Source organism: Ovis canadensis, chromosome X (genome assembly GCF_042477335.2).
Source record: "Ovis canadensis isolate MfBH-ARS-UI-01 breed Bighorn chromosome X, ARS-UI_OviCan_v2, whole genome shotgun sequence".
Classification (NCBI taxonomy): domain Eukaryota; kingdom Metazoa; phylum Chordata; class Mammalia; order Artiodactyla; family Bovidae; genus Ovis; species Ovis canadensis.
In genome coordinates, this window is record NC_091727.1 from 102,125,746 (window position 1) to 102,151,207 (window position 25,462).

Genomic DNA, 25,462 nt, shown 5'->3' on the forward strand with positions numbered 1-25,462 from the left:
TTTCTTATCTCTCCTTGCTATTCTTTGGAACTCTGCATTCAAATGGGTATATCTTCCGCTTTCTCCTTTGCCTTTTGCTTCTCTTCTTTTCTCAGCTATTTGTAAGGCCTTCTCAGACAACCACTTTTTGCCCTTTTGCATTTCGTTTTCTTGGGGATGGTCTTGATCACTGCCTCCTGTACAATGTCTCGAAAATCCGTCCATAGTTCTTCAGTTGGTAGTTCATAATCAAGTTGGTAGCTCCTAATAAACAAGTTAGTAGTTCCTAATAAAAATCTCAGCAAGACTTTTGTAGAATTTTGTCTAAAATTTATTCAAAAAGTCAAAGGAACTACAATAGCTAAAACAATTTTGAAAAAAGCAAAAAAAAAAAAAAAGGAAAGAATCAGTTGGCCCTACTATGTATCTTAAGTAATCAAGACTATGGTAGGGACTTCCCTGGTGGTCCAGTGGCTAAGACTCTGAGCTCCCAATGCAGCGGGCCTGGGTTCGATTCCTGGTCAAGGAACTAGCTCCCATATGCCACAACTAAGGCCCAGCACAACCAAATAAATATTTTTTAAGCCTGTGGTATTGGCAGGAGGATCTGTAGACCAACATAACTGAATAGAATCCAGAATACACCCACATAAATATGCTCAACTGATTTTTTTTAACTGTAAATACAATTCAATGAATGAAAGATGGCATTTTCAATAAATGGTGCTGGAGAAGTTGGATATCTATGGTCAAAATAAAAGAACCTTGTATTAGAGTTCTTTAGTGAAACATAGCCAATAAACTGTGTGTGCTTGTGTAGAGACTGTGTGTATAGAAAGAATGTGGGTATGTGTGTGTATATATATATATGTATGTATGTATGTATATGTGTGTATATACATACATCCAATTTCTCCAGCACCATTTATTGAAAAGACTATCCACCTTTCCTTCTTTGAATTCCATTTGTACTTTAAATATATACAGAAAGAAAGAGAGAGATGTTTATTTTAAGAAATTGGCTCATGCAATTGTGGATACTGGCAAGTCCAAATCTGCAAGTCAGGCCAGCAGGCTGGAGACCCAGGGAAGAGTTGATATTGCAGCTCTAATCTGAAGGTAGTCTTCTAACTGCCTCTTCCTTGGGGGAGGTCAATCTTTTTCTTAAAGCCTTTGACTGATTGGATCAAGCCCACCTATATTTTGGAAGGTAATCTGCCTTATAGTCTATTGAATTGAATGTTAATCTTTTCTAAAAATAAAAAATACCTTCACAGCAACATTCAGCTGTTTTACCAAACATCTGGGCACCATGGCCTAGCCAAGTTGGCACATAAAATTATTCATCAAAAACCTCATCCTAAGTCTCATAACATACAAAGATTAAGTCAGAAGTATCACAGACTTACGTGTAAAACTAAAATTTTTAAAAACAAACAGCAATTATTCAGGACCTAGAACTAAGGGAAAAGTGCATAGACTTGACATCAAAAGCACAATACAGAAAACGAAAAACAAATAAATTGAACCTGATCAAATTTAAAACTTTTCCTCCATGAAAGGTCCTGTTAAAGAGGATGAAAATACAACCTATAAAATGGGAGAAAACATGTGTAAACCATACATCTGACAAATGACTCATATCTAGAATATATGAGGAACTTTTTAAAAACTCAACAGTGAAGAAAACAGACAATCCAACCAGAAAATGGGTAGAGGACATAAAGACACATTTCACCAAAGAGGAAATACAGATGGTAAATACACAAGATGTTCACCATCATTAACCATTAGGGAAATGCAAACTTAGACAATGAAATGTTATTACTACTACACCCCTATTAGAACATTTGAATAAAAATCAGTGACAATACCAAATACTGGCGAGAATGTGGAAAAACCAGAACTCTCTGATATTGTGGGTGGGAAAGTGAAATGCTGCGGCCACTCTGGAAAATAGTTTGGCAGTGTCCTATAAAACTAAACATGCAACTATCATAGGACCCAGAAATCACACCCCTGGACGTTTATCCCAGAGAAATGAAAACTAATGCCCCTACAAAGTCTTGTACATTAATGTTCACAGCTTATAGCTTTCCCTGTAATGGCCCCAAACTGAAAACAACCAAAATGTCCTTCGATAGATGAACAGTTAGGCAAACCCTGGGTGTGATGAAAAGGAATGTACAACAACTGGGATGGACCTCAAGGGTATTATCCTGAGTGGCAAAACTGTTTGCATCAAGATCTCCACCCCTCACTCTGTAGTCCCCGTACCCCACCACTCCAGTTGCAAACATTCTAGATTCAGTTCCCTAAGATTCAAAAGATAAATTGATAAAGATAAGCACCCTGGTGATTTCAATTTTGTGGCAGTGTATGAGGAATGGTAGTTTCTAAAGTAATATATTTTATTTATTTATTTATGGCTGCACTGGGTCTTTGTTGCTGTGCATGTGCTTTCTATTTTTCAATTCATTTATTTTAATTGGAGGATAATTATTTTACAATATTTGACGGTTTTTGCTATACATCAATGAGCTTTCTCTAGTTTGGGCGAGCAGGGGCTGCTCTCGAGTTGCAGTGCACGGGCTTCTCATTGTGATGGCTTCTCTTGTTGCAGAGCATGGGCTTTAGGGCATGCAGGCTTCAGTAGCTGCAGCTCCAATTTTCTAGATCACAGGCTCAGTAGTTGTGGTGTACAGCTTTAGTTGCCCCACAGTATGTGGAATCTTCCAGGATCAGGGATCGAACTCATGTCCCCTGCATTCACAGGCAAATTCTTAATCACCGGACAGCCAGGGAGATCCCTAAAGCAATGTTTCTTAAATATTATCATTATCTTCCCACATCTACATGACACACAGTCATGCACGCATATACATAACCAGGATGTTGGGCTTTTCATGCTGTCTTATCTCTCTTGCCTCATTTTCAAAGATGAAAGATAGAAACCTACCCAAGCTGTATTCAGATGAGGGGTGAAAGTAAGGGCTGGTGGCAGCGTAGGGGAAAGAGTAGCAGGAAAGAGAGGAAGATAAACCTGATAAGAGTTGCAGGGGGTGGCTTGTGCTGGCCTGTGCTGCAGCTCTGTAGCTTTGGTCTTGGTCATTCTGTTGACATGTGCTCACTATCTCCCCATCTGCAACCCCAGTTCAGAGTCTGACAACTGGTGTGGAAATGGCCCTTCTTCAGGGAGGCCTTAGGCCAGACCCCAAGACTAAGTTAGATCCTTGTGTTACACACTCTCACAGCACTTGAATCTGACCTTGGTGTCATTTATCACAATTTTAGTTACATGTTTTTGAGGCTAGGCAATGGCGCCCCACTCCAGTACTCTTGCCTGGAAAATCCCATGGACGGAGGAGCCTGGTGGGCTGCAGTCCATGGGTTCGCTAAGAGTCAGACACAACTGAACGACTTCACTTTCACTTTCACGCATTGGAGGAGGAAATGGCAACCCACTCCAGTGTTCTTGCCTGGAGAATCCCAGGGATGGGGGAGCCTGGTGGGCTATAGTCCATGGGATTACAAAGAGTTGGACATGACTGAGCAACTTCACTTTCACAAGCATCTAACAAGGCTTCCCAGGTGGCGCTAGTAGTAAAGAACCTGCCTCCAAATGCAGGAGACATAAGAGATGCGAGTTCGATCCCTGAGTCAGGAAGATCCCCTGGAGAAGAGCATGGCAAACCACTGCAGTATTCTTGCTTGGAGAATCCCATGGACAGAAGGGCCTTTCTGGCTATGGTCCATAGGGTTGCCAAGAGTTGGACCCAAATGAAGTGACTTATCATGCATGCATGCAAGCATCTAACACACTAGTGTTACTAAAAGGTGCTCAGTACGTATTTGTTAGATGAATGAAGAGGAAGAGGGTAGCAAGATTCTCATTGAATTAAACATAGTTACTGAAAACCATTTTAAGAAAACTAAACTTTGATTTGTATTTATTTTCTTTATTATGAAAATAGGAAAAAAATATTACTTATCCCCCATGTCACATTGTGTGCTGTGCTAAGTCGCTTCAGTCGTGTCTGACTTTGTGACCTCATAGACTGTAGCCCGCCAGGCTCCTCTGTCCATGGAATTCTCCAGGCAAGAATACTGGGGTGGGTTGCCATTTCCTTATCCAGGGGATCTTCCCGACCCAGGAATCGAACCCATGTCTCTTACGTATCCTGCATTGGCAGGTGGGTTCTTTATCACTAGCACCTCCTGGGAAGTCACACTGGATAGACTGAATAGATATGGAGAAACTCTGGAGTAAAAAGCACTATTCAAGTCCATGGGCTAATGATAATAAAGCACAGGCTCCCTACCTATTGAGTTTGGGGAGCCATTGTACATTCTTTTCATGGAATCTAGGCCCTGGAGATGCTATGTATGACAATGTGTCCACCTCTAGGAGGCTTCTTTCCACCCACCAGGGATCTCTCCAAATCACCCAGCAGGAGCCAGAGCCAGGTTAGAGTGCCTGCCCAGGCTACATAAGGACTGTTAGGGATCAAAAATTATGGTTTCCATTACCTTTATTTATTTCCCCCATGGGAATAACTGAGTTAAGTTGAGTGAGCACAAAAGATTTGAGAAAAGAGTTTCCTTTAGACTTTGACCCTGGAACCCAAATACTGTTTCCCATGCTTCTCCAAGTTTCCATTCCCTGTCACTCACATAGGAGCCCCCCTCCCCACCAGCCAGCAAGGAAGCCAGATTTTTCCAGTGGGAGGAATTGCAAGGGGGGTGCAGATGTTCCACATCAGTACATTTCAAGGACAGGTCCAACCTGTTTAGCCTTTAACTCATAAACTTGCCTTTTCTTCTCAATATACCATGATCCAGCCCCAGGCCACCCGGGCTCCCCTCAACCCCCAGTCCCTTAGGGGAAACAAGGTCCTTGCTGGCTGAATTTCACATGCAATTCCCAAGTTACAATGAACACTGCTCTCCTCATGGCCGCCTGACACCAGAGCGGTTGCTCAACCCTCCCTCATTCCCATGCCTGCAGGGCTGGAATTAACTTGGTTCCCTGGGCCCCTGACTAAATCAACTATTTCCCAAGGTGCCCTTCTGCTTTCTACTGCTCTTGATTGACTTCATCCCGAGTTTCTATTCCCTTCCTCCAGCTTGAGCTTTCTACATCCTTGAGGATTCTCCCCTTGCCTGTCATACTCAAGTGGACTGTTTTCTCATAATGCCCCTCCCCACACCTGGCCCAGGCTCTTGTTTGGATTCAGGAGTGGTCCTTTACCCATCAGCAACTGGCAATCACCAAACACACACAGTTTCCTGAAATCACCTCAGTGTCCCCTGCCAAGAGCATCTAATTCCAGAACACACAGAACAGGGCAGATGCCTGTAGAAAAAAAAAGGCAAGATACAAATATTACCAAGCTTTCTGATGAGAGTGGTTTTCAGCAAAATAGCTTGAACTGGGAATGGCTAATCAAATCATAATCCATGAAAATCTACTCAAGGACATTTTACAACACTTTCCTAGGAGCATTCTCTGAGAATACAAGTATCAGAACTTTATACATTGGGCTTATTTCTAGGCCTGACCACATTTTTTAAGCAGGGAAAGTGTTACCAGTTCAGAAAACCAAGAAATGTGTTGGCATTTGATTTATTCTGCGTGAAACTTGCTCCTTTTTCTAGTTTGGAGGTTAAGCAGGGGGACGGAAAGGACAACGACATTGATGTTGATACCTGTCCCCTTCCCTACCCCCACCTGCTACCTTGAAACCTAGCGGGTCTCCTAAATAAGCTGATGTGCCAGGCAAGGCCCATTGTAAGTAGCACATGAATGAAGTGAGAGAGAAAGGAAACTTAGGAAGGCTCAGAGAGCCCTTAGTGGGGTGTTGGGCATATTGTGAGCGCACAGTCAATGTTAGAGGTGCTGAGGAGGAAGGAGAAGTGATATGGAACCAATGGCCAGATGACCTTGGATCCTACTGGAAAGAAGGGGTCTGACAGCCAGTGTCTCTTTGCCCAGGCACTCTGCCTTTCCAGCCGTGGCTCCTCAGGTTGAACAGCTGAGACTTTGTTCCCAAACTCACAGGTGTTCAGTCCCGCACACCTGGATGGAATGTGGTTCTCACCTTCCTGCAGTTGCTGAGGGAAATGCTGTACATTTTTTCAAAGGGAGCCTGCACTTATATTTGCTCACGGTGAATTTTAAAATTCAGAAGATGAAGAGCTTGTTGACTAACTAAATATGTCTGTTTGGGTCCATTTGTGGCCCCTCCCAGGCAGAGGCCTCCCCCTCCCGTGGCTGTGGGCTCCAGAAGCAGGGTGGGCAGTGGGGTATGAATATGTGAGTCGTTGGTCTTCTTGGACCCCAAACTTATTTACAGAGCACAGGATTTACAGTCAAAAAGGGTTTTTTTAAAAAAACACAAGTGGGCAAATCCTAGATACTCTGTATGTATGCAAACCTCCTTTCCAACAGTTATGAAAGGACATTCTAAACTTTAAATGAGAACCCTGTTGGCGAAGCTCCACCCAAACATCGCATTGAAAGGAAGGAGATCACATAAGAATTGCCACCTTCAGGACCTGAAGTCTCCCCAGTAATGCTGTGACTCCAGAAGTAGGCAAGGGTCCTTGTTATAGCCCTGGCTCACTTCCCCACCGCTGTTCATCTCACGTCAAAGCATAAGCTGGTAATGTACACCGAGGGATAGAATTCGACCCAGGGTCAGGTCAACTTGAACAGTTCTGCACAGAAGTCCAACTTTAAATTCTACCCTCTGTGGAAGCAGTCCCCTCCTGCAGCTGCTCACTCCCAGCTGCCCAGCCAGCTGCCACCAGGCCAAAATTATCCCTACCTCGGGGTCCTCTCCACACATTGCCTAGGGCTCATATGCTGACCCATTAGCTGGAATTGCCCACAGTGAAAGTCAGCTCTGATTTTCACTTATATATATATATTTGTAACTATAAAAGGGCAACTTAGAGATACCCCTCACCCTCAGCATATGTGGAATGAGATAATACAAAAGCTTGCTGAGTCAAACCCCAAGAACCAAATCGAGCCAGAGATGATGTGAATGTGGAACCAATCAAAAGTTTCCTGGCTTAGAAAGGCCTGGCTTAATGGTTCTCTTTAAAATATTTTTAAAATTTTCAATCACGTAGGATGGAATCCTCACACTCTTTTTCCAGATCCTTGTTGGTGGTGGTAGATTTTTTTTTTTCTTTTCAAGATATTGAGCCTGTTTCTATGTGTCATTAGCAGAATTTGTGGGCAACAGGAGATTGGGTGTGACATTGAGGCTGGGAGTCCCGGGCAGCAAGAGGTCGAGAATCAAGGATTCAGGATCAAATCACTGTTGCTTCTGTAGTGAGAGGTTGTCACCCAGGCAATTAAGTGTATATTAATTTTCCAGCAATGTAGTTTGACAATCAGCACATCAAATAAAATATTTCATACTCAGGAAAGGCCAAATCACATTCCCGCATGTGTGTCCTTAAGTGGTATTTTTATGGAAGGAAACTTTCTTTGAAACAAATGTCAGAACAGCAGTTGAGCTTATGAAAGGCACTGAGAAGCCATGGCACAGAGGTTTTAAGACATTGCGGGTAAAAAGCACAGTCCTCCACCTCAGTGCCTTGCATGGTCGTCACACACGTTTGATGCTTGGATGGCCCACCTCTGTGTACAGGTGTCCTCACTCACTTGCACATCGTTCACAGCAAAACCTGGTAATCAGACTGCTTGTGTATGAGAAATGGAAGTGGCTGGCGGATTGGTCATCTGGTCCCCCAACTGCTCAGCCTCAGGACAAGAAGGGATCACAAGGCTGTATGGGATTCTATCTGCACATCCCTGGATGAGCAAGGAAATTAAGCTGTTTTCTTACACAGCTGAGAGATTCAGGTGCTCTGAACCCCAAGTGGAGAGCTTCGATCCACCACCACACTTCTGTCTGGGTTTCTTGGAGGGGGTGTGATGGGTATTTGCCGGTAACCTGTGCCTGAGAAGGAGATTAGGGTTGGCCTTGGTCCCCTGCCTGGGGAGGCCCCTGCGATTGAGAGATGTTGTGGTACATCATCAGGAAAAGGTTGCCACAAATCTCATTTCTGTCTCTGCCTTCCCGGATGCCTGACCACCGCCTCTTTTTTTTTCATTCATTTGTACATACATTCCTCAAGTATTTACCGAACACCTATTTCAGGCATAAGCCTGGGCTCGCCAGGGCAGGAGTGTACAGAAGACGCTTGTTTTCTCCTCTCCCTCTCAATGGGTCTTCTCTCCTTCTCTCTCTCCCCATAATTCAAGTGGTAACAAGGGTGGATGGAGGAATATCCAAAATTCATCCCTGTTGGAGACATCCTTGCCAGGAATTTCCAGCAACCCCCTGGGGAGAGTGGCAGATTGATGAGAGTCCAGCTGGGACTCACAAGGGGGTGGAGGGAAGTGGGGGTGAAAGGAAACCCGCAGCCAGGCTGTCTGCCCAAGCCCAAGCTATAGGTCTCGTTTATCAGGCACTTGCTCTGTGCCAGGCTCTGGTTGTGCCGTCTCTCCTACCTCATTCAACCTTCCAACCCATGAGGTAGTTATTATACCTGGGCCTGTTTCTTTATGAGGAAACTAAGGCCAGGAGAGGGAAGTGACTTGCCCAAGGTCACCCAGCTAGGAAGCAATATAGCCCCAGTTCAAGCTTAGGTCTATTTTCAATGCCCAGGGATTTTAAAAACTCAGAATGTGGCTTAGATGTCAGCATTAAAATAGTTTGAAAGTATAGTATTAGTCGCTCAGTCGTATCCAACTCTTTCAGACCCCATGGACTGTAGCTTTCCAGGGTGCTCTGTCCATGGAATTCTCCAGGCAAGAATACTGGAGTGAGTTGCCATTTCCTTCTCCAGAGGAACTTCCCGACCCAGGGACTGAACCCAGGGACTGAACCCAGGTCTCCTGCATTACAGGCAGATTCTGAGCCACCAGGGAAGTAGTTTAGGAGCTTCTAAAAGGTTCTATCAGCCCTGTTTCTCTCCCTAGTTTACTTTATTTTTTGTATTCAAGAATTATGATTTTAGGGAACTCCCTGGTGGTCCAGTGGTTAAGACTCAGCACTTTCACTGCTGTGGGTCTGGGTTCGATCCCTAGTCAGGAGACTAAAATCCTACTACCTTGTGCCACGGCCAAAAAAAAACAAAAGGAATGGTTTTTAATAATAGCTCCCATTTATTGAGCACTTACATGTCAGGAACTATACTAAGCACTTTTACACTCATAGGTTTCATTTACTCCTCACAACACCCTAGGAAGTATTGTTGTTGTTGTTACTATCCTTATTTTACAAATGAGGAAAGCAACACTTAGAAAGCCCAGGGTTACTCAGCATGTAAAAACTGAGCACAGCTTTATACCAGGTTCCTCTGACACATCAAAGCCACTTAGCTACTAGAGTATCATCTCTCCTTGAGCCCTCTATGATATTATTTTGAAGAGTCTTTCCTCAGACTTTCATCTCACCCTTTCCCTGTCCATATAAATCTCACCCATTTCTGTCCTGTAAGTGAGCTACGGCACTGTCTCCTCTATAATCTCCACCCCAAGACCACTTATTATTCCCAATACCCAATCAGCCTAGACATCCCAAGCATGTATCCATATAGGAGGATTCATAACCAGAACATTACTAGCACCAAATTTTTAGTCACCTTTATAGATAAGCTCATGGAATCTTCAGAAGACAAAGTAAAACCATAAATTCTTATATTTAGAAATAACACATACTACTTAAAACTTGATTTTTTTAAAAAATGCCTCCTAGTTTGGTGATCTCTCACCAGCAAAATCTCTCAAATGAAGGGGAAAATCCACCTTCCTGAAAATCGGTTTATTTTATAAACAATGATAAGGTGGCCCTTTCAAAAGTGTTGCTTAATTAGTGATTCAGAATTTAAACATACGTTCCTAGTGATGTGTCCCGAATGACCATATCCCTTGAGAAGGACAATCCTTCCTATTTCTTTAATCTGCTCCTTCCCCCTGGTTTTGTAGCACAAACACCAGGGCAGCTGCCATTTTGTGCCGAGAGTTTGTCTTTCCATTTTCCAAGGGAGCAAAGAACAAGAAATATCTCTCTTATCTCCCAATCCCCTGGATGGGGTCATGCCCTTACTCTATTTCAGCCTCCACCTCTAGGCAGTCAGAAAAATAACTCTGAACCACCCAGAGAATGAACACCTGCTTCAGTGACTGTCCCAACGTGAACATACTAATCCCCGGGTTTAGGAGAGGGTCGCCTTCCATGCAAAATGGCCAGGCTCTTCTGCTGGGTCAGCCCTGCTGGTTTTAATAGCGCTGTCTTGATTTCTAACAGCTGAGGGCCACAGTTGTTCAGTTCTTATTGTGAGCTAGTACATGGCTCAAACAATGAAAGATTCTTCATGAGGAGTCTGAGAGAATGCCAGATGGTAGTATTCGGGGAAACCAGCTCAGTTCCTTTCTCCAACATCTCAAGCTAGTGCCTTTGACCAGGAACCAAGAACATCCCAGCCCCACTGCTTTCTTAATGCTCACCACGTGGGCTTTTCTTAAAGTGAGTACTAAAATGTTTCTGGAAGTTCAGCTTGTATGAGGGCACCAGGGTTGCCCAGCAAGTTATTTAGAACAAGGAGCCAATGTGAAGTCCCTTTCAGCGGTCTGTTCCCTTCCCCCTCCCATCCAAGCCCTGCGCATAGCTTCACAAACATCCAGGCCTGGTAAACATACCCCAGCATTCCTTTTAAAGACATGATGAAATCAGAAAGAGACACAATCTCTGTCCTCGGGGTGGAAGTACGACCATGTGATTCCCCACTTCTGTAACAAATGCAAGAGTTTGAGAAAGTGCGGTACCTTTTTTCCAGTCATAGAGATCTTGAGGGTTGAGCTTGCAGGCCATTCTTCAGAGTTGGGGTTGCCATATTTGGTGGCTTTGTACAGAAGCTATGCACATTTCCCTTGTCAAAAATAGATGGAGAAGGCCTGAATATATAGCATGTCCTAAGGTGCATTATACTCTGGGTCACCATGCAGCTCATGGAATAAATGTGTTCCACTGAAATTAGGAATGATAGCTTGGTCTTAAGAAATCAAAACTACGAGGAGTGATCAGTGACCTTGAATTATCTTCTCTGAGCACTTCTGAATTTCTGTCTCTTATTTATTGCTTTTTTTCTCGATTCCCTGTGTTTGAAAAGCTATTAGTTTCCTCACCTTCCCATCTGTCATCACCCCATAAATAATCTATGCCTCTTTTTGTAATGTCCTCTTTGTCAGACACCTGCCCTGTATTATTTTCCTAGCACTGGCAAATACTAGAGAGAAAACTCTGGAAGCTCCATGCTTATGGCAGATGCTTCCAATCCTGTTTTTGCCATTTACTAGCTTTGTGTCTTTAGTGAGTTCCCTAATGTATCTGATCCTCAACTTCTTCTGTAAAATGGGGCTATTACTAAGAGTACCTCCCACATGGGGCTGCTGTGAGGATTCAGTGAGATACTGCAAGTAAAGCCCCTTAGCACAGTGTCTCATTAAATGTTTGTTTCCTTCCTTCCTTCCTTCTTCAGAGGAATTTCAGTTTCTCCACCAGACAGCTGCCTCTAAAGAACAGCCTTAGGTGGACTCAGTTTCTTTGTTCCCATAACTTAGGGATACAAAGGAAACTTTAAAAAGTGATAGTGGAAACACAAATGACACATTCAGCCGCTGTCTAACAGGCCTGCCACCTTCAGCCTGTGAATACTCTGTTCTTCCTTTTGTCATTTTCAAACCTTGGGCTATTCTGGAAAGTTCGTCTCTGCCCCTCACTACCATTTGCCCTCTTAGAGCTTCTCTCAGCTTTTTGCAGCTGTGGGAAGTTGCTCCCAGAGGCCCTCTGTTCCTTTTGTTTGCTCTGCTCCCTTGGCTGAGCTTGAGAGTCAATTCTTCTCTCTCTCCTAAACAACCCGGCCGCCAGCACTGACGCAGAATTCACCACGTATCTTGAAGCAGTGGTCCATAGGTCAAGTCACTGCAGGACTTTCCCTTCCTTGCCACAATGATTTGCTCACTGTAGTATCTTCCAATTTTGTATCTGGTGTAAAGGCGGAGAGAAACCAGGCAGGCTCCTGGGAAGGCCCAAGGCCTAGAGTCTCCACCCTTCTGGGCCCCCATTTCCAGTTTTAACATGTGATGTTTGCCTTTGAGGACCTTACAGGATTGCTGCAAGGATCAATGGAGATAACGAGAGAACACACTCTACGGGAGGGGTATCTCTATACACAGAAAAGATAGCCAAATTAAAGAAAAAAGCAGAGATTTATTGCCATATGTGACTCATATATATTGAAACAAACTTCCAAAAATCCTAGGATTCTGTAATTGCTTAGAACATTGCAAAGAAGTACAAAAAGAGGGGGTAGTTGTTTCCCCCACTCCTTTCTAGGTTAAATAGAGAATATTTAGGCTTTTGAGCACTTGCCCTACAGCTATGATGCTAGTTCCAAGGAGCAGAGCCCCAACCCTTCCATTCAGCGCAGGAACTTTGTAAAGAGAACCCCCAGGGAGACTTTCAGAGGTTGTGCTGCTTGAAAGGGCCAAGTCAGCCCCCCGTCATTTAGAGCTGGACAGTAAGCCCCATTCTGATGGCTACATTGTGACTCACCCTCCCTTCTGCCCTGGCACCTTATCCTTGTCACTGCCACCAATATCAGCAAGGGCTAGTCACAACAAAAACCTGGCTGAAGACTCAGGTCCCTGTGAGGCCGTATTGTGTAGTCCTGTATATATCAGGAAGATGTATATAAATAACTGCATACTCTTGCATGTGTGTGTGTGTGTGTGTATTCTCTCCTGCCTATATTCATGATATATGCACTAATTATGATCACATTATGATACATGATTATGAACACATTATGAATTACGATCATATATTATGAACACACACATGGGAACACACACGTGGCATTTGGTGATAGAGCCTTCAAGACACTGTAATCTAGCCTCGCACATAGGACAGGAATTCCCTCTCCAGCCGTCCTGACAAGTGACCACCCAGGCTCTACCGGAAGGCCTGCAGAGAACCAAGGAAGCTTAGTTCTACAACAGACTTCTCTGTGCATTTTTGGACAACTTTTAAAGTTAGAAAAAGTTTCCCTGATATTACACTAAAATCTCCCTCCCTCTTTCCACTCTCTTGCAGGCATCCAGTACCATCAGCCGCTTTAGACAGTACCTTTAGATAGGCTCCTTTCTTTCTAACTCCCTGTCTCCATTTCTGGTTAGTTATCATCTTCCTAATCCCAAGTGGAATTTAACGTTGTAACAAGACAAAGAGTCAGAATGTTCATCCTTTCAAACTCTTATCTCAGGAAGGAGGCATGTGTATCTGTTCAATTTGTTGGAAAAAATATATTTATTAGTTTCCTAAGGCTGCTGAAGACTCTTGAGAGTCCCTTGGACTGCAAGGAGATCCAACCAGTCCATTCTAAAGGAGATCGGTCCTGGGTGTTCTTTGGAAGGAATGATGCTAAAGCTGAAACTCCAGTACTTTGGCCACCTCATGCGAAGAGTTGAGTCATTGGAAAAGACTCTGATGCTGGGAGGGATTAGGGGCAGGAGGAGAAGGGGATGACAGGATGAGATGGTTGGATGGCATCACCGACTCGACGGACGTGAGTTTGAGTGAACTCCGGGAGTTGGTGATGGACAGGGAGGCCTGGTGTGCTGCAATTCATGGGGTCGCAAAGAGTCAGACACGACTGAGCAACTGAACTGAACTGAACTGAACTGAACAAAGTAGCCCAAACTGGGAGGCTTAAAACAACAAAAATACATTCTCTCACAGTTCTGGAAGCTAGAAGTCCAAGATCAAAATGTCATCAGGGCCATGCTCTCTCTCTGATGGCTCTAAGAGTGGATCCTTCATTGCCTCTTCTAGTTTCTGATGTTTGATGAAAATCCTGGGCCTTCTTTGGCTTGTAAATGATCGCTCCTGTCACATGGCTGTCTTCTCCCTGTGACTTCACATCATCTTCCCTCTGTGTCCAAATTTCCCCTTTTAGTAAGAGCATCAGTCATATTGGATTAGAGCCCACCCTAATGATCTCATTTTAATTTCATTATCTCTGTAAAGACCCTATTTCCAAATAAGGTTACATTCTGGGGTACCAGGGGTGAGGACTTCAACATATGAATATGAGGGGACATAATTCCACATGTATATGTGTGTATATATATATATATATATATATACACACATATACATTTATAGCTAAATGATATTAAGTTCAACAGCTTGGCCCTTGAGAAATATTTTAGAAAAGAGGCCTTTGTTCTTAGTTAAGGGGAAGATAGATTTTCAGGAGGAGAGGCCCTCCTCTTTTTGTTGTTAATATATATTTTAATAGTATTATATATCACATATATATATTATCAGATATAATAATGTAATAGGTTAGCCTAACATTATTTATATGCTATATATTTACTTTTAAATATATATACATTATAATAGACAGATGATAAACACAGGTTCAATGTATCATGTATCTATTTTAACAAAAGATTAATTGCATAGAGAAGGTACCAAGCCAACACTCTGCCTTAAGTATTTCGACATTGTGGGGATAAGGACCTATCATACCAAAAGTCAAATTTTTGTTATATAAAAGTTACAGATGGCAAAGATGGACAGTGATATCTACCAGTGAAATACAATAGCATATGCAGAGATGGGGTCAACTTTAAAGCATTCTAGGGGAGCACTTAGGCTGGGGACACGAAACAAAACCTGGAGTTAGCCTGAATCTCTCTCAGTCTGGAGTTGGTGGAGTGGATTGAGCAAGTCTGGCCCAGAGTGAGCCAAGGGTCAGCTTGTACCGGGGGAGACTTAATCCATCTTGCCTCTGATTTTTCAGGAACCTCTGGTGCTTTTTGATTTCCACCTCTGTGCTCAGAACTGACAGTGGACACGTAGATGAGCTCTGAGGAGGAACAGACATCCAGCCCATGTTTTGGTTCCTCCTTGTAGCTAAGGGAATCCATCCATGGATGACTTAGGAGATGTGTGTCCACTGGCTTCAGTCAATCCAGTGGTTCCAGGAAGCCCCTTCTAGGCACCCAGCACTCTTCAGTACCTTGCAGACCTGGGACTTTCAGTTCTGATGATACTGTGTCTCTCAGTTGCCTGACTTGGTCTGGGTGGTCTTAAGAATTTCTTCTCTCCTCCCATGTAAAGCCAAACCAGAGAAAGTTGCACCTATCTTCTGTGTAGAGGTTGACTTCATTTACTTATCTGATACCATCAGAGTGGGGGTAGCCTGTGAATCTCCCATTACATCAAGGCATGCTGACACTTGTTGTGCTTGGTTGCTTGATAGCAGGAAGGAGGGCAGCGACCTGGGTTGGGGAGTTAGTGCATGGAGTGCGGGCTCCGTTTCGAGTGGCTGGTTAGGAGCTAATCGAGAGGGCAGTGAGTATAGTTGGCCTGGGCCAACATACAGTCCTTGGCATCAGTGAGCTCAGTAGACAGGCAGGTGGGTAAGTGGGCAGGACTCTTGATGTGGGCCCTCACTTTCGACCAAGAAAATTTTCACTGTTGCCCCAGGACTTCAAGGAGGAGTTTGGGGAATGAGTGGAGGAAAGATCTACAGTAACAAGGTTCAGGCCTTTAGGGGCTGGATAAGGAGGCACAGGGGAAGATGGTAATTTCTGGTGGTTCCTTCATTCTTTTATTCAATAACTATGTACTGAGTACTTACCATGTACCAGACACTATAGTAGATCAAGACTCAGCTCCCTAAGGAATTTACCGCCCAAGGATTAAGGGATGGGAAAAAAATAGTAAGGATCATGGCAACAGCGGGAAATAGATTTGGGTTTTCCTATCTTCTTAATGTGTGTGTCTGTCTATTCGTCCATCAGTCCATCTGTGTGTGCCTGTATATGTGTGTGAGAGAAAAAGAGAGGGAGAGAAGGATTTGCCTTTCCCACAATGTCCTGGCCTCAGGGCAATGCCTCTTTACCTATTCCAATATGCAGGCAAGCCTCCCAAGCTATAGGCTCCCTAACAATGGGCAACAGCTTTCCTACCAAAGAAACCTTTTCTAAACCCTTTCTCCCTCTCGGGAGTCAAGGGATGGTGAATGGCCTCAGTCAGGGTGTATGCACATGGACCAAGTGGCCACATTCTGGGTGGGGGCATACACAAGGTAGCTTTGGATTTGAGAGAGCCACATATTAGTCAAGTCAGGTAAAAATCAGCCAAACAGTCTGTAAAGTAAACTGTGGTTTGATTTGGACTTAAGCCATCCTTCAGCCGGGGCCATAGACATGCACCTCACTTTAAGAAAACCTGTACCCAAAAATCCCAATTTTGAAAGGGAGAGAGGAATGTGCCTGACCGTTTTTGAAAGCCACCTAGAGCCCTTGTTTATTGACACAGGTGTATCAAAGAGGTGGTGAAGCCCTTGAAGGAGCGTCTGATTCAGTCCTCTGCCTTCTGATGGTAACACCCGGAAGTCATCTTGGGCGAAGGAGCCTTTCTCTGGTTTGGGCAGCCTTCCAGAAATGACTAATGGGTTAAAAAGGCGGCCATGCTGCTGCTGACTTGCAACCTCTGCCCAGACATAAACTTACCTTGTCTTTTGAAATGAGAAGGGACTCTGAGGCTTTGTGGCAAAGGGTGTCATTTTCTGAAAAATCAAACTCAAATAAATTGTTAAATTAACACATGAACTGGATTAGGGGCACGCATTTGGGATTTTCCTTACATTTTATGGAAATTATGAAATACATCCCTTCATTCAACTTTAAAGACTGAACTAACTCAGCTTCTCTTCATGAAAGGGAACGGGTTCCCATAACCTGATATTTACCATTTCCACCAAAGTATAGCTTTCTATATTTATTTGGAAATGCTTATGTTCAGTCAGGGTATAGTTTACCCTTATTTTGACTTGATTTCACATCAGACTCCTCACCTTTTAGTAACCAAATTTATGACCCAGCGAAAACTTCTCTCTCTTACAAGGAGCTTGGATTCTTACTTATTTCGCAACCTTTATTTGTGCATGAGATGAACCATGACATTTAAACTATGCTTGATAGCTTAACAGATTATAAGAACAAAACCAGATGGCCCAAACAAAAATAATGCTTTGATTGCCTTCAAATTCAATGTCAAAAATTAAAAACAGCTTTCAAAAAGCCTTGCCTTTTTTTTTTTCCAGAAATGACTTTGGATCATATATATTTATATAGACTTTTCTGCTCCCTGCAAAACTAAAAGTATAGAAACTAAAAATTTAACAATGATTATTTTGAAATCAAAGAATGCTTTCTGTTTTTTCTACATCTCCCAATTTTTCTATAGTTTTTTCCCTCCACTGTTTCCAACTTTAGAATCAGAGGGGGAAAAAAAAACACACTTTTAATGATTAGTTTAATTTGAATGAAATCGTTCCTAGGGTTGAGTCAAGGTGTTTTCCTCGGTTGAGAGAATGGACATTGTTAAGCATTAGCAGTTCATAATTCTTCTTCCTCACCAAACAATGAGTAATGTGTGGTTACTTTAACAGCTTGCTTCATGAGGCTGGAAAACAAAACTGGGCCCAGATTTCTTTAGAATAAATGTAAGTTCTACAAAAGAAGTAATTAAATTTTCTAACTCACCTTAATGTACCTTCAACATCATTAATATAATCACAATCCTCACTTTCTTTGAGAGCAGCAAACCAAGTAATTCTTTATAACTGGGCCTCAATTTTAAAAGGCTCCCAAACTTTGAGATAGTTGGCTGGGCAAAGTCAACATGTGACTATTTGAATTTCTAAACTAAAGGGTCCACAGAGTGTTAGGATTCTTCTGTTTTTATTTTTTTAGAAGGATTTTTATTCCAACTCAGATTCATTTTTCTTCAAATCAGCTGCAAGAGCATGAACAAACTTTGCTGCAAATCAATGCCCTGACAGTTATATTTCCCTGAGATAATTGCATACTGCTTTGGAGTTTCCTTTTCCCCTCTGTTTCCTTTTGTTTTGACAACAAGATTCTGGGAAAACAATATACAAGTGATAACTCTGCTGTCATGAGTATACTGAATTTTAAAAATAAATAACTGTTGACCCCAAAAGCTTCCAGGAGCCTATGGAGTGAATTCTTTTTCCAAACTGTTCTCAAACCAGATGTGGAAATGTTTAGCTAATTCCCCTCCCCATTCCCCATGCAAAGAGTTCATATGTGTCTTTAACGACATCAGAGGCGATGAGGAGGCAAAAGTCCTGTCTGCTTTCAAGGAGATTTGTGTTACACATCTCCATTTGCTCACCAACATCACAAGACTAAGTTAGACTTCAGCTTTTGTCTCTCTTAAAAAATATCTTCTTTTCCATGAGATTGAAAACGCTCTGTGTTTAGACCAATATTCAATCTCTTTCTTGTAAGACATTAAGAAATAGAGTTCATATTCCCAGAATGAAACGTTTCATGTTTTTTTTTTTTTAATGTAAAGGATGTATTAAGATTTAGGCTTATTAGGGCATTTTTTTAAAAGGGGAGAGGAGGAAAACTCTTTTAAAAGAACTGATGGAAACTGTGTATGCATGAACCACATTTAGAAAAACAGAAAGCTACTGTACTCTATAGCTGCAAGGAAAGCAAACATTTTGCATCCACGTGTCATTAGCAGCTCTGGATTTACTGGCCTCTCTATAGCTCAGTTCAGGACTGTAGTACAAATAGCTGAGCCCTGTTTGGTTATACAAATGCATCAAAGCTCATAGATTCTGGGATGTCACAGGGATAATTTGCGGTTTTTCTAACAGTCCAACCTCCTCTAAGAAGCCAGGGTGAATGTTCCCTTCTCTGCAGTTATTTCTTCCCCAAATCTTAACTCCCTTAGCTCCTGGGATGCTGTACACAGACCCAACTATGGCTAAAAATAGCTCTAATTTGGCATCCCCACACAGCCCTCTCTTCTCACACCCCCTTCCCATCTTTAGCCCTTCAGCCCTCTTTTTCCTCTGCTCCCCCTCACCCTGTAATCAAAGCCCACCCTCTCCCTCCCCAGTCAAGTCCAAGATCCCATTTTACCAGCGCATCTCAGCTGGATGTTAGAAAGGGCTGCTGACCTGATGAATTCACACTGTGTTGTGAATGAGTTATAACCATCCCTTAACTCACACCCACACTCCCACACACACACACTCTCTAACTTCCCTGAGAATTGCAGGCATTAGGGAAAGGAGGCTGCCCAGTTCTGATGACCTGTACTCAGCAAAACAGAGCAACTCCCCAAGAGTGGCATTAAGCTAAGCCTTAGCAAGTTCATTAACAAGTGCCTTCTGCTCTCTCCTGATGTCCCAACTCCTCTCTCTCACCTTAGAGAGGCAGCCATTTTTCTTCCTTTGGTCACACACAGCTTATGGGATCTTAGTTCCCCAACCAGGGATTGAACCAGCACCCCTGGCATTGGAGGCACAGAGTCTTAACCTCTGGACCGCCAGGAAAGTCCCTAGAGATGCAGTCTTAAACATAGGTCCCAGTAACTTCATTTTTCAGTTTTATCTGAGCCCAAGCTATGTTGTCACACACATTTATTGCTCCAATCTTCTGGCAATCTTGTGGTTACAAAAAAATCAGAGGAAACAAATTCTGTCCTTTGCTAAATAAACTCCCAAACTCAGTGATGTTTACTAAAACCCTTCCTTCAAGACTGATTCAGTGAATGTAATTCAAAAAGTTAATGTTGGGGGTGAGAGTGAGGTAGTCTAAAATGATTGGTTGGGGGGCAACTGTAATGTTTCTCAGACAATCTGGGCTTTTTGTAATTCTTTGGATTAAAGGAGGAGAAGGGAAGATAGAAAAGATGCTCGAGGGAAGGAGAAGAAATGGATGGCTAACTCTCTGGATGAGAACATAGCCTTAAACTTGGTCTCAGTTTAGGAGTTTGAACAACAAAACTGGAGTGGAAGGATTGTTTCCCTGGCCTATTTCCAGGAAGTACTTAAAAGGGAAGTTTTTGTTCAGGGCAAATAGATCCAGACTGTGAGACGACGTAGGAAGGAGGAAAGAGGGAGAGAGAGAGAGAGAAGAACACTCCTAAAGTGAGCTCAGGACAAGGTGGTCTTCCTGAGACCAAGACAGTAGTACGGCAGTGATGGCGCGATGACCTCAGCTTCCAGAAGCAACCTCAGCAAATGCACATCATTCTGGAGCAAGTAGCTTGTTTATTTAGCTGTTGAGTCATTATCCAGGAGCAGCTGGCATCAGAATTCACTTGGTTTTTGTTGTTGCTGTGGTCATCACCATTGTATTTTGTTTGGTTGGTTTTTTGGAGGCGTAAGAGGGTTGAGTTTTCAGTTTGGTGTGGCTGTTGTTTTCTGTTCGTTTTTTTCTTTTTTTGCTTTGTGGAAAACAAGCCAAAAAATAGTCTTAAGAGAGACATTTCAGAACAAAGAGGAAAGGAAGGAGCCAGGTAAACCTCTTAGGCTTCTCTTTACACCTCAATATCCTCAAGAGAATGAGGAGTCAGTAACAAGGGAGGGAAAGACAGGGGCACCAATCAGATCAAGCGCTGACATAAAAACAAAACTTTCCATCCAGGCCACAGCACCTGGCTAGTGGGCTCCTCTGCCATTAAAGAAAACAGCAAATTCATCAGTATCAAAGGAAAAGAAAAGCTGCATTTTTGCAGCTGAGAAAGAGGGGAAGAAAGAACTGTCTTGGGATGCTTTCTATTTAGCACAGTGCTGGGCACATAGTAGACACTCAATAGATCAAATGAGTTCATTTACTCAAGGATTACTTAACTCATCAAGGAGCAAAAGTAAGACCCTGCATAGACATTTCCTTTGAAATTTTAGTCACTTTTCTATTTGATTTATTCTATTTTCACTTTTAAAATGAAAGCTGAGTTGAACAGTATGTGATGATATTCCTGTTCCTTCCTTCTTTCTTCATGTGTACCCCTTCTGAAGCAGTGTTTCAGACACTTGTTCTTAGCATGACTCCTTTTTCCTCTTTATTACTCTGCCGGTCACTCTTTAGGAGGTAAAGGCAATAGGACTGGGAAATGGCTACAAAGCTTCCTATTGAAAAAGAAAATAAATTTAAAAGACCAGTGAAAATAAAAGAATGTCAAGCAAAGCATATGACTCCATGAGGTCCAAGCCATGGCCACAAAGAACACCTTAAGAGATGCCTTGACAATCAGTGTGTAAACTGCAAACCCATGACTTGCTTTCTTCAATATGGGACTTTTTGGTAGTTTTCATGTGTAATACGGATGGGGAAATGTCCAAATAAAAACCATTATGTTTTTATTTCTGCAATTTCACTATTTTATGAAGTGTCTTGAGGAATATATTAGGGAATCTATTGGTTATAATGGCCTATGATGCTACAGCTGGCATTTATATATATACATATATATATATTTTATTGAAGTATAGTTGACTTACAATGTTTCAGGTGCACAGCAAGGTGATTCAGTTATACAAATACACATATATTATTTCTGAAATTATTTTCCATCATAGATTATTACAAGATATTGACTATAGTTGCCTAAGCTCTACAGTAAGTCTTTGTTGCTTATTGTGTATCTATTTTTTAATTAGAAATCTAGCCTTCTATTCATATTAAGTCAAATAAGTGGAATCAAGATATCATAATTTTTTTAGTTAGGCAAGAATTCGTAAGTTTTCTAAAATATATATATTGTACATACTTATACATATGTCTAGAAAATTTTTTCTACTACACTTGATAAAGGCTTGAGAAAGAACATCAAAAAAAAGAAGAGATGCAGAAATTGGAGAATGTAAACTAAATGAAATGGGAGTACTGGATATGAAATAGAAAAAGTGAAACTAACTAGATAAAAGTAAAAGGTCATCATATAGTCCAGTTGTTTTTAAACATGGCTACTGATTAGAAACATATCTAGAGCTCTGAAGAAAAAAGCAATACCTGAACATTTGTATTTTCAAAAAATTTCAAGATAATTCTGACATGCATCCAGATTTTAAAAAGTGATTATAGGTTTTTCTATTAGATCCCACTTTTGGTGATATAGAGTTACATTATTTTTCTATTGACCAATCATGATACAATGGTATTAAGTGAGTAATAGTTACATAATCACAAGAGTAAAAGATGTTTATTCATTTTCACAATCAATAGCCACTACTGGCATTTTTAAAGCATTCATTTGATCACTTTAAATGAGCCACTTGTTTGTCAGAAATAAACCACAATTTCTTGCTGGGTTTTCATTTAATTAAATTTGTTGCTAACCAAAAGAAGGCAATAGAGAAGAGTTCATTAGTATGGTATAGGGGAGGACATTGGGGCCTTCAGGAGGAAAGTGCTGTCAGCTTGAATTAAACTGTTATTGTCTGTCACCTTATTTAATGTTTGGCATGAAAACAGTTTTGTTTTCTTTTTTGTTGGGGTTGCACACAAAGGAATGCCACTCCTAATCAGTGTAGACTTTCATTGCATATGTGAGGAAGTTTTATACCAAAACAACATGGTAAAGTCATTTAAAGAAATCATTGTAGTTATCTAGAAACCCATGCATTCCAACAATGAATGAAAAATTCAGTTCTCTCTCACAAAGATATTTTCCTTTGCTTCTTTTTTTTTTCAGTTTTATTGAGGTATAATAGACAAATAAAATTGGAAGAGATTTAAAGTGTACAACGTGCTGATTTGACATACATTTACGTTGTGAAAGAATTCCCCCTATTGAGTTAATTAAACACATCCCTCACCTCACATGTTTAGCTTTTTTTCTTTTCAGTGAGAACATTTAAGTTCTACTTGCTTCACTTTTTTTTTTCGATGCTTTAGGAATGGCCTCTTTTTTTTTTGGCTGTACTGTGGCATACAGGATCTTAGTTCCTGGACCAGGAATAGAACCCATGTCCCCTGCAGTGGACTCAAGGAATCTTAACCACTGGACCACCAAGGAAGTCCCTGGCCTTTTGTTTTTTTTTTTTTTTTAATGCTCATGTTTGAACTTACCATAAGAAATATGATGATTTGCCTTTTGTGTTTTTATGTGCTCTAGAACTCCTCAAGAGATAGCTTCCTGTTTCCTGAGAGTCGTTACCTGATAAGCTGCCAGAATGAAAGGTTTCGAGCTGATAAGAGAGCTGATCATCCTCACCTCTGTGTTTTCAGCCTGTTCCGGACAAAATCCAATGACTGTACTATGCTCGACAGACTGGTTCATGGTCACGGTACACCCCTTCATGTTGAACAACGAAGTATATGTACACTTCCATGAGTTACACTTGGGCCTGGGTTGCCCTGCCAACCATGTTCAGCCATATGCCTACCAATTCACCTATCGTGTGACAGAATGTGGTATCAGGGCCAAGGCTATCTCTCAGGACATGGTTCTCTACAGCTCTGAAATATACTACACTTCCAAGCATACCTCATCTAAGTATGTGATTCCAGTGTCATGTACTGCCCCGCTATGTTCCCCATGGCTCACGACGTCCTGCTCCAGGAACTTAGCCCCCAACGGAGGGGTCACAACCCGGAATGGCGAGACATGCTATGAAGTGTTCACCTTGTCACAGTCCAGCCAAAGGCCCAACTGCTATTGTCTGTCCTGTGTCTACAATGAAAGAGGGCAGAGACGAGCCCCACGTCACTAAGTAGACAAATAGAAGCTCTTATGACCCTCCTATGTGTGCTTTTGAGAAAAAACAACTCATGGTGATTTCATGAATGAGCTTTTTAAAAAAAAAATTTTTTGTATATTTTTAGGAGTAAATAAAATCCTGCTGGCATAGAAATATCAGTTGGGCATTTTTATTTCATAAACACATACAAAGCTTTTACTATGCACCAGACACTCTTCTAAGTGCTTTACAAATATGGGTGCCTGGTCCCTTCTCTAACATGACTTCTGTCTCCTTTAAGGGCCCCCAGTGAATCCCTCCATCTGTCTATGCATGTCCTTGAAACTCTGCACCACCCAACTTAGCACTTAGCCACATACCTTCTTAGTTTGATCTATCACTTTTCTGTATCACTTTTTGTCCATGGAAGGCAGAATTCACACTAGTGGTTTATAAATCACCAGTGGTTCTAGGAATCACTCAATTCACTTCCCACCAACTAGAAGGTATACTCCTGAGGCCAAGGGGTAAATCTTATACTCAGTCACAGACTGTTAGTACTCTGAAAAGTTGCCCAACTTATGTGAACAGAAAATTTTCAGCCAAACCTGGCTATCCATTACTGTTCTCAAAGACTTGCAAAGGGAAGGTACATCAGTTTATTCAACAGTGAGTTCTCTGGGTCTCTTTTATAAGTGCACTAATCACATTCATGAAGACACAGTTCTCATGACCTAATTATCTTCCCAGCTCCTAATACTATCACACTGGGGGTTAGGATTTCAATATACAAATTAGGGAGGGGGAACAAATACCCAGTATATCACAGTCATGGCCATCGAAGAAACACAGCTGTTCATTTAAAGATCTCCTGCCCCTTCTTGAAGAAAACTGGGTAACAATCCCTGAAAACAATGTGTTCATTCAACCAACATTTAGCACCCTCATCCTATGTTCCAGGTATTATGTTAGATGCTGAGCATGCATTGGTGAATAAGACTAACATGGTCTAATCAGAAGACAAGTAAACAAGCCTAGAGAGCTAGAAGCTATTCTAGCCCAGAGAATGGGCCTGTTCAGAGGCCTGAGGATCAGGGATGCAGCCATCAGAGAAACTACAATTAGTTTAATCCAATATAGTTGGGGTAGAGGGCAGTTGACAGAGGTGAGAAATGGGGTAGAAAAGTAGCAATAAACAAGGCTATGTACAAGAAAATGAGGACTGCCCTTCCCATCCTCTCTTCACAAGCTTATGGATTATTAAACACTAAAACACCTCTAAATAACATAGCAAACTGGTACTAGATATAGCAGAACTGGACTACACATGCAGGTTGTGCGCTTGACAACCTCAAGGGGCAGTATTCGTGGGCGCCCCCCCCCCCCCCCCGCCCCGGGGCTGTGCAACGTATCAGCGTTGGAGGACACTCAAGACCTACTCGATAAAACAGTTGTTACCATATGCCTGATACATTATACACACGACCTTATCTAATCCTCACAACTGCTCTGCAAGATAAAAATTATTTTCTCTCTTTTCTAGATGAGGAGTCTGAGTCTCAGAGAAATTGAGGCTAGACAGTTAATACGTAACATCACTGGGATTCAAACCCAGGTTGGACTAGCTCCAAAATGCATTTTCCTCCCCTGCACTTAACACTCCCTCCCAGAGAGGAGAAGCTTCCAGTTGGGTTGAAAGAGCCAGGAAGGTTTCCTGGTTGAGATGGGCAGTGATCTCATTCTTAGAAGATAAGGAGGAGTTGGCTAAGCACAAAGTAAGACAAGGGGCATCCTTTGTGAGCATAAGAACTGGCACAGGGCAGTTAAGTGCACTGTTGGGAAGACACCTAGTGGGTTAGGG

General features: G+C 42.2%; 1 protein-coding gene and 1 non-coding gene across 3 annotated transcripts in view; both read left to right on the plus strand.

Moving 5' to 3' along the window:
• PLAC1 (placenta enriched 1) overlaps positions 1-23,775 on the plus strand; it is a 97,862-nt gene extending 74,087 nt beyond the window's left edge. For both annotated transcript variants that reach the window (XM_070290713.1, XM_070290712.1), the window contains exon 2: positions 23,037-23,775. In XM_070290713.1, coding sequence (XP_070146814.1) covers positions 23,095-23,634 — 540 coding nt within the window. In that variant the 5' untranslated portion in view covers positions 23,037-23,094 and the 3' untranslated portion in view covers positions 23,635-23,775. The remainder of the gene's footprint in view (positions 1-23,036) is intronic.
• Positions 9,026-9,099, plus strand: TRNAE-UUC (transfer RNA glutamic acid (anticodon UUC)). The gene has a single exon. It is a non-coding gene; the product is annotated as a tRNA-Glu (tRNA).
• Positions 23,776-25,462: the final 1,687 nt, after the last annotated feature.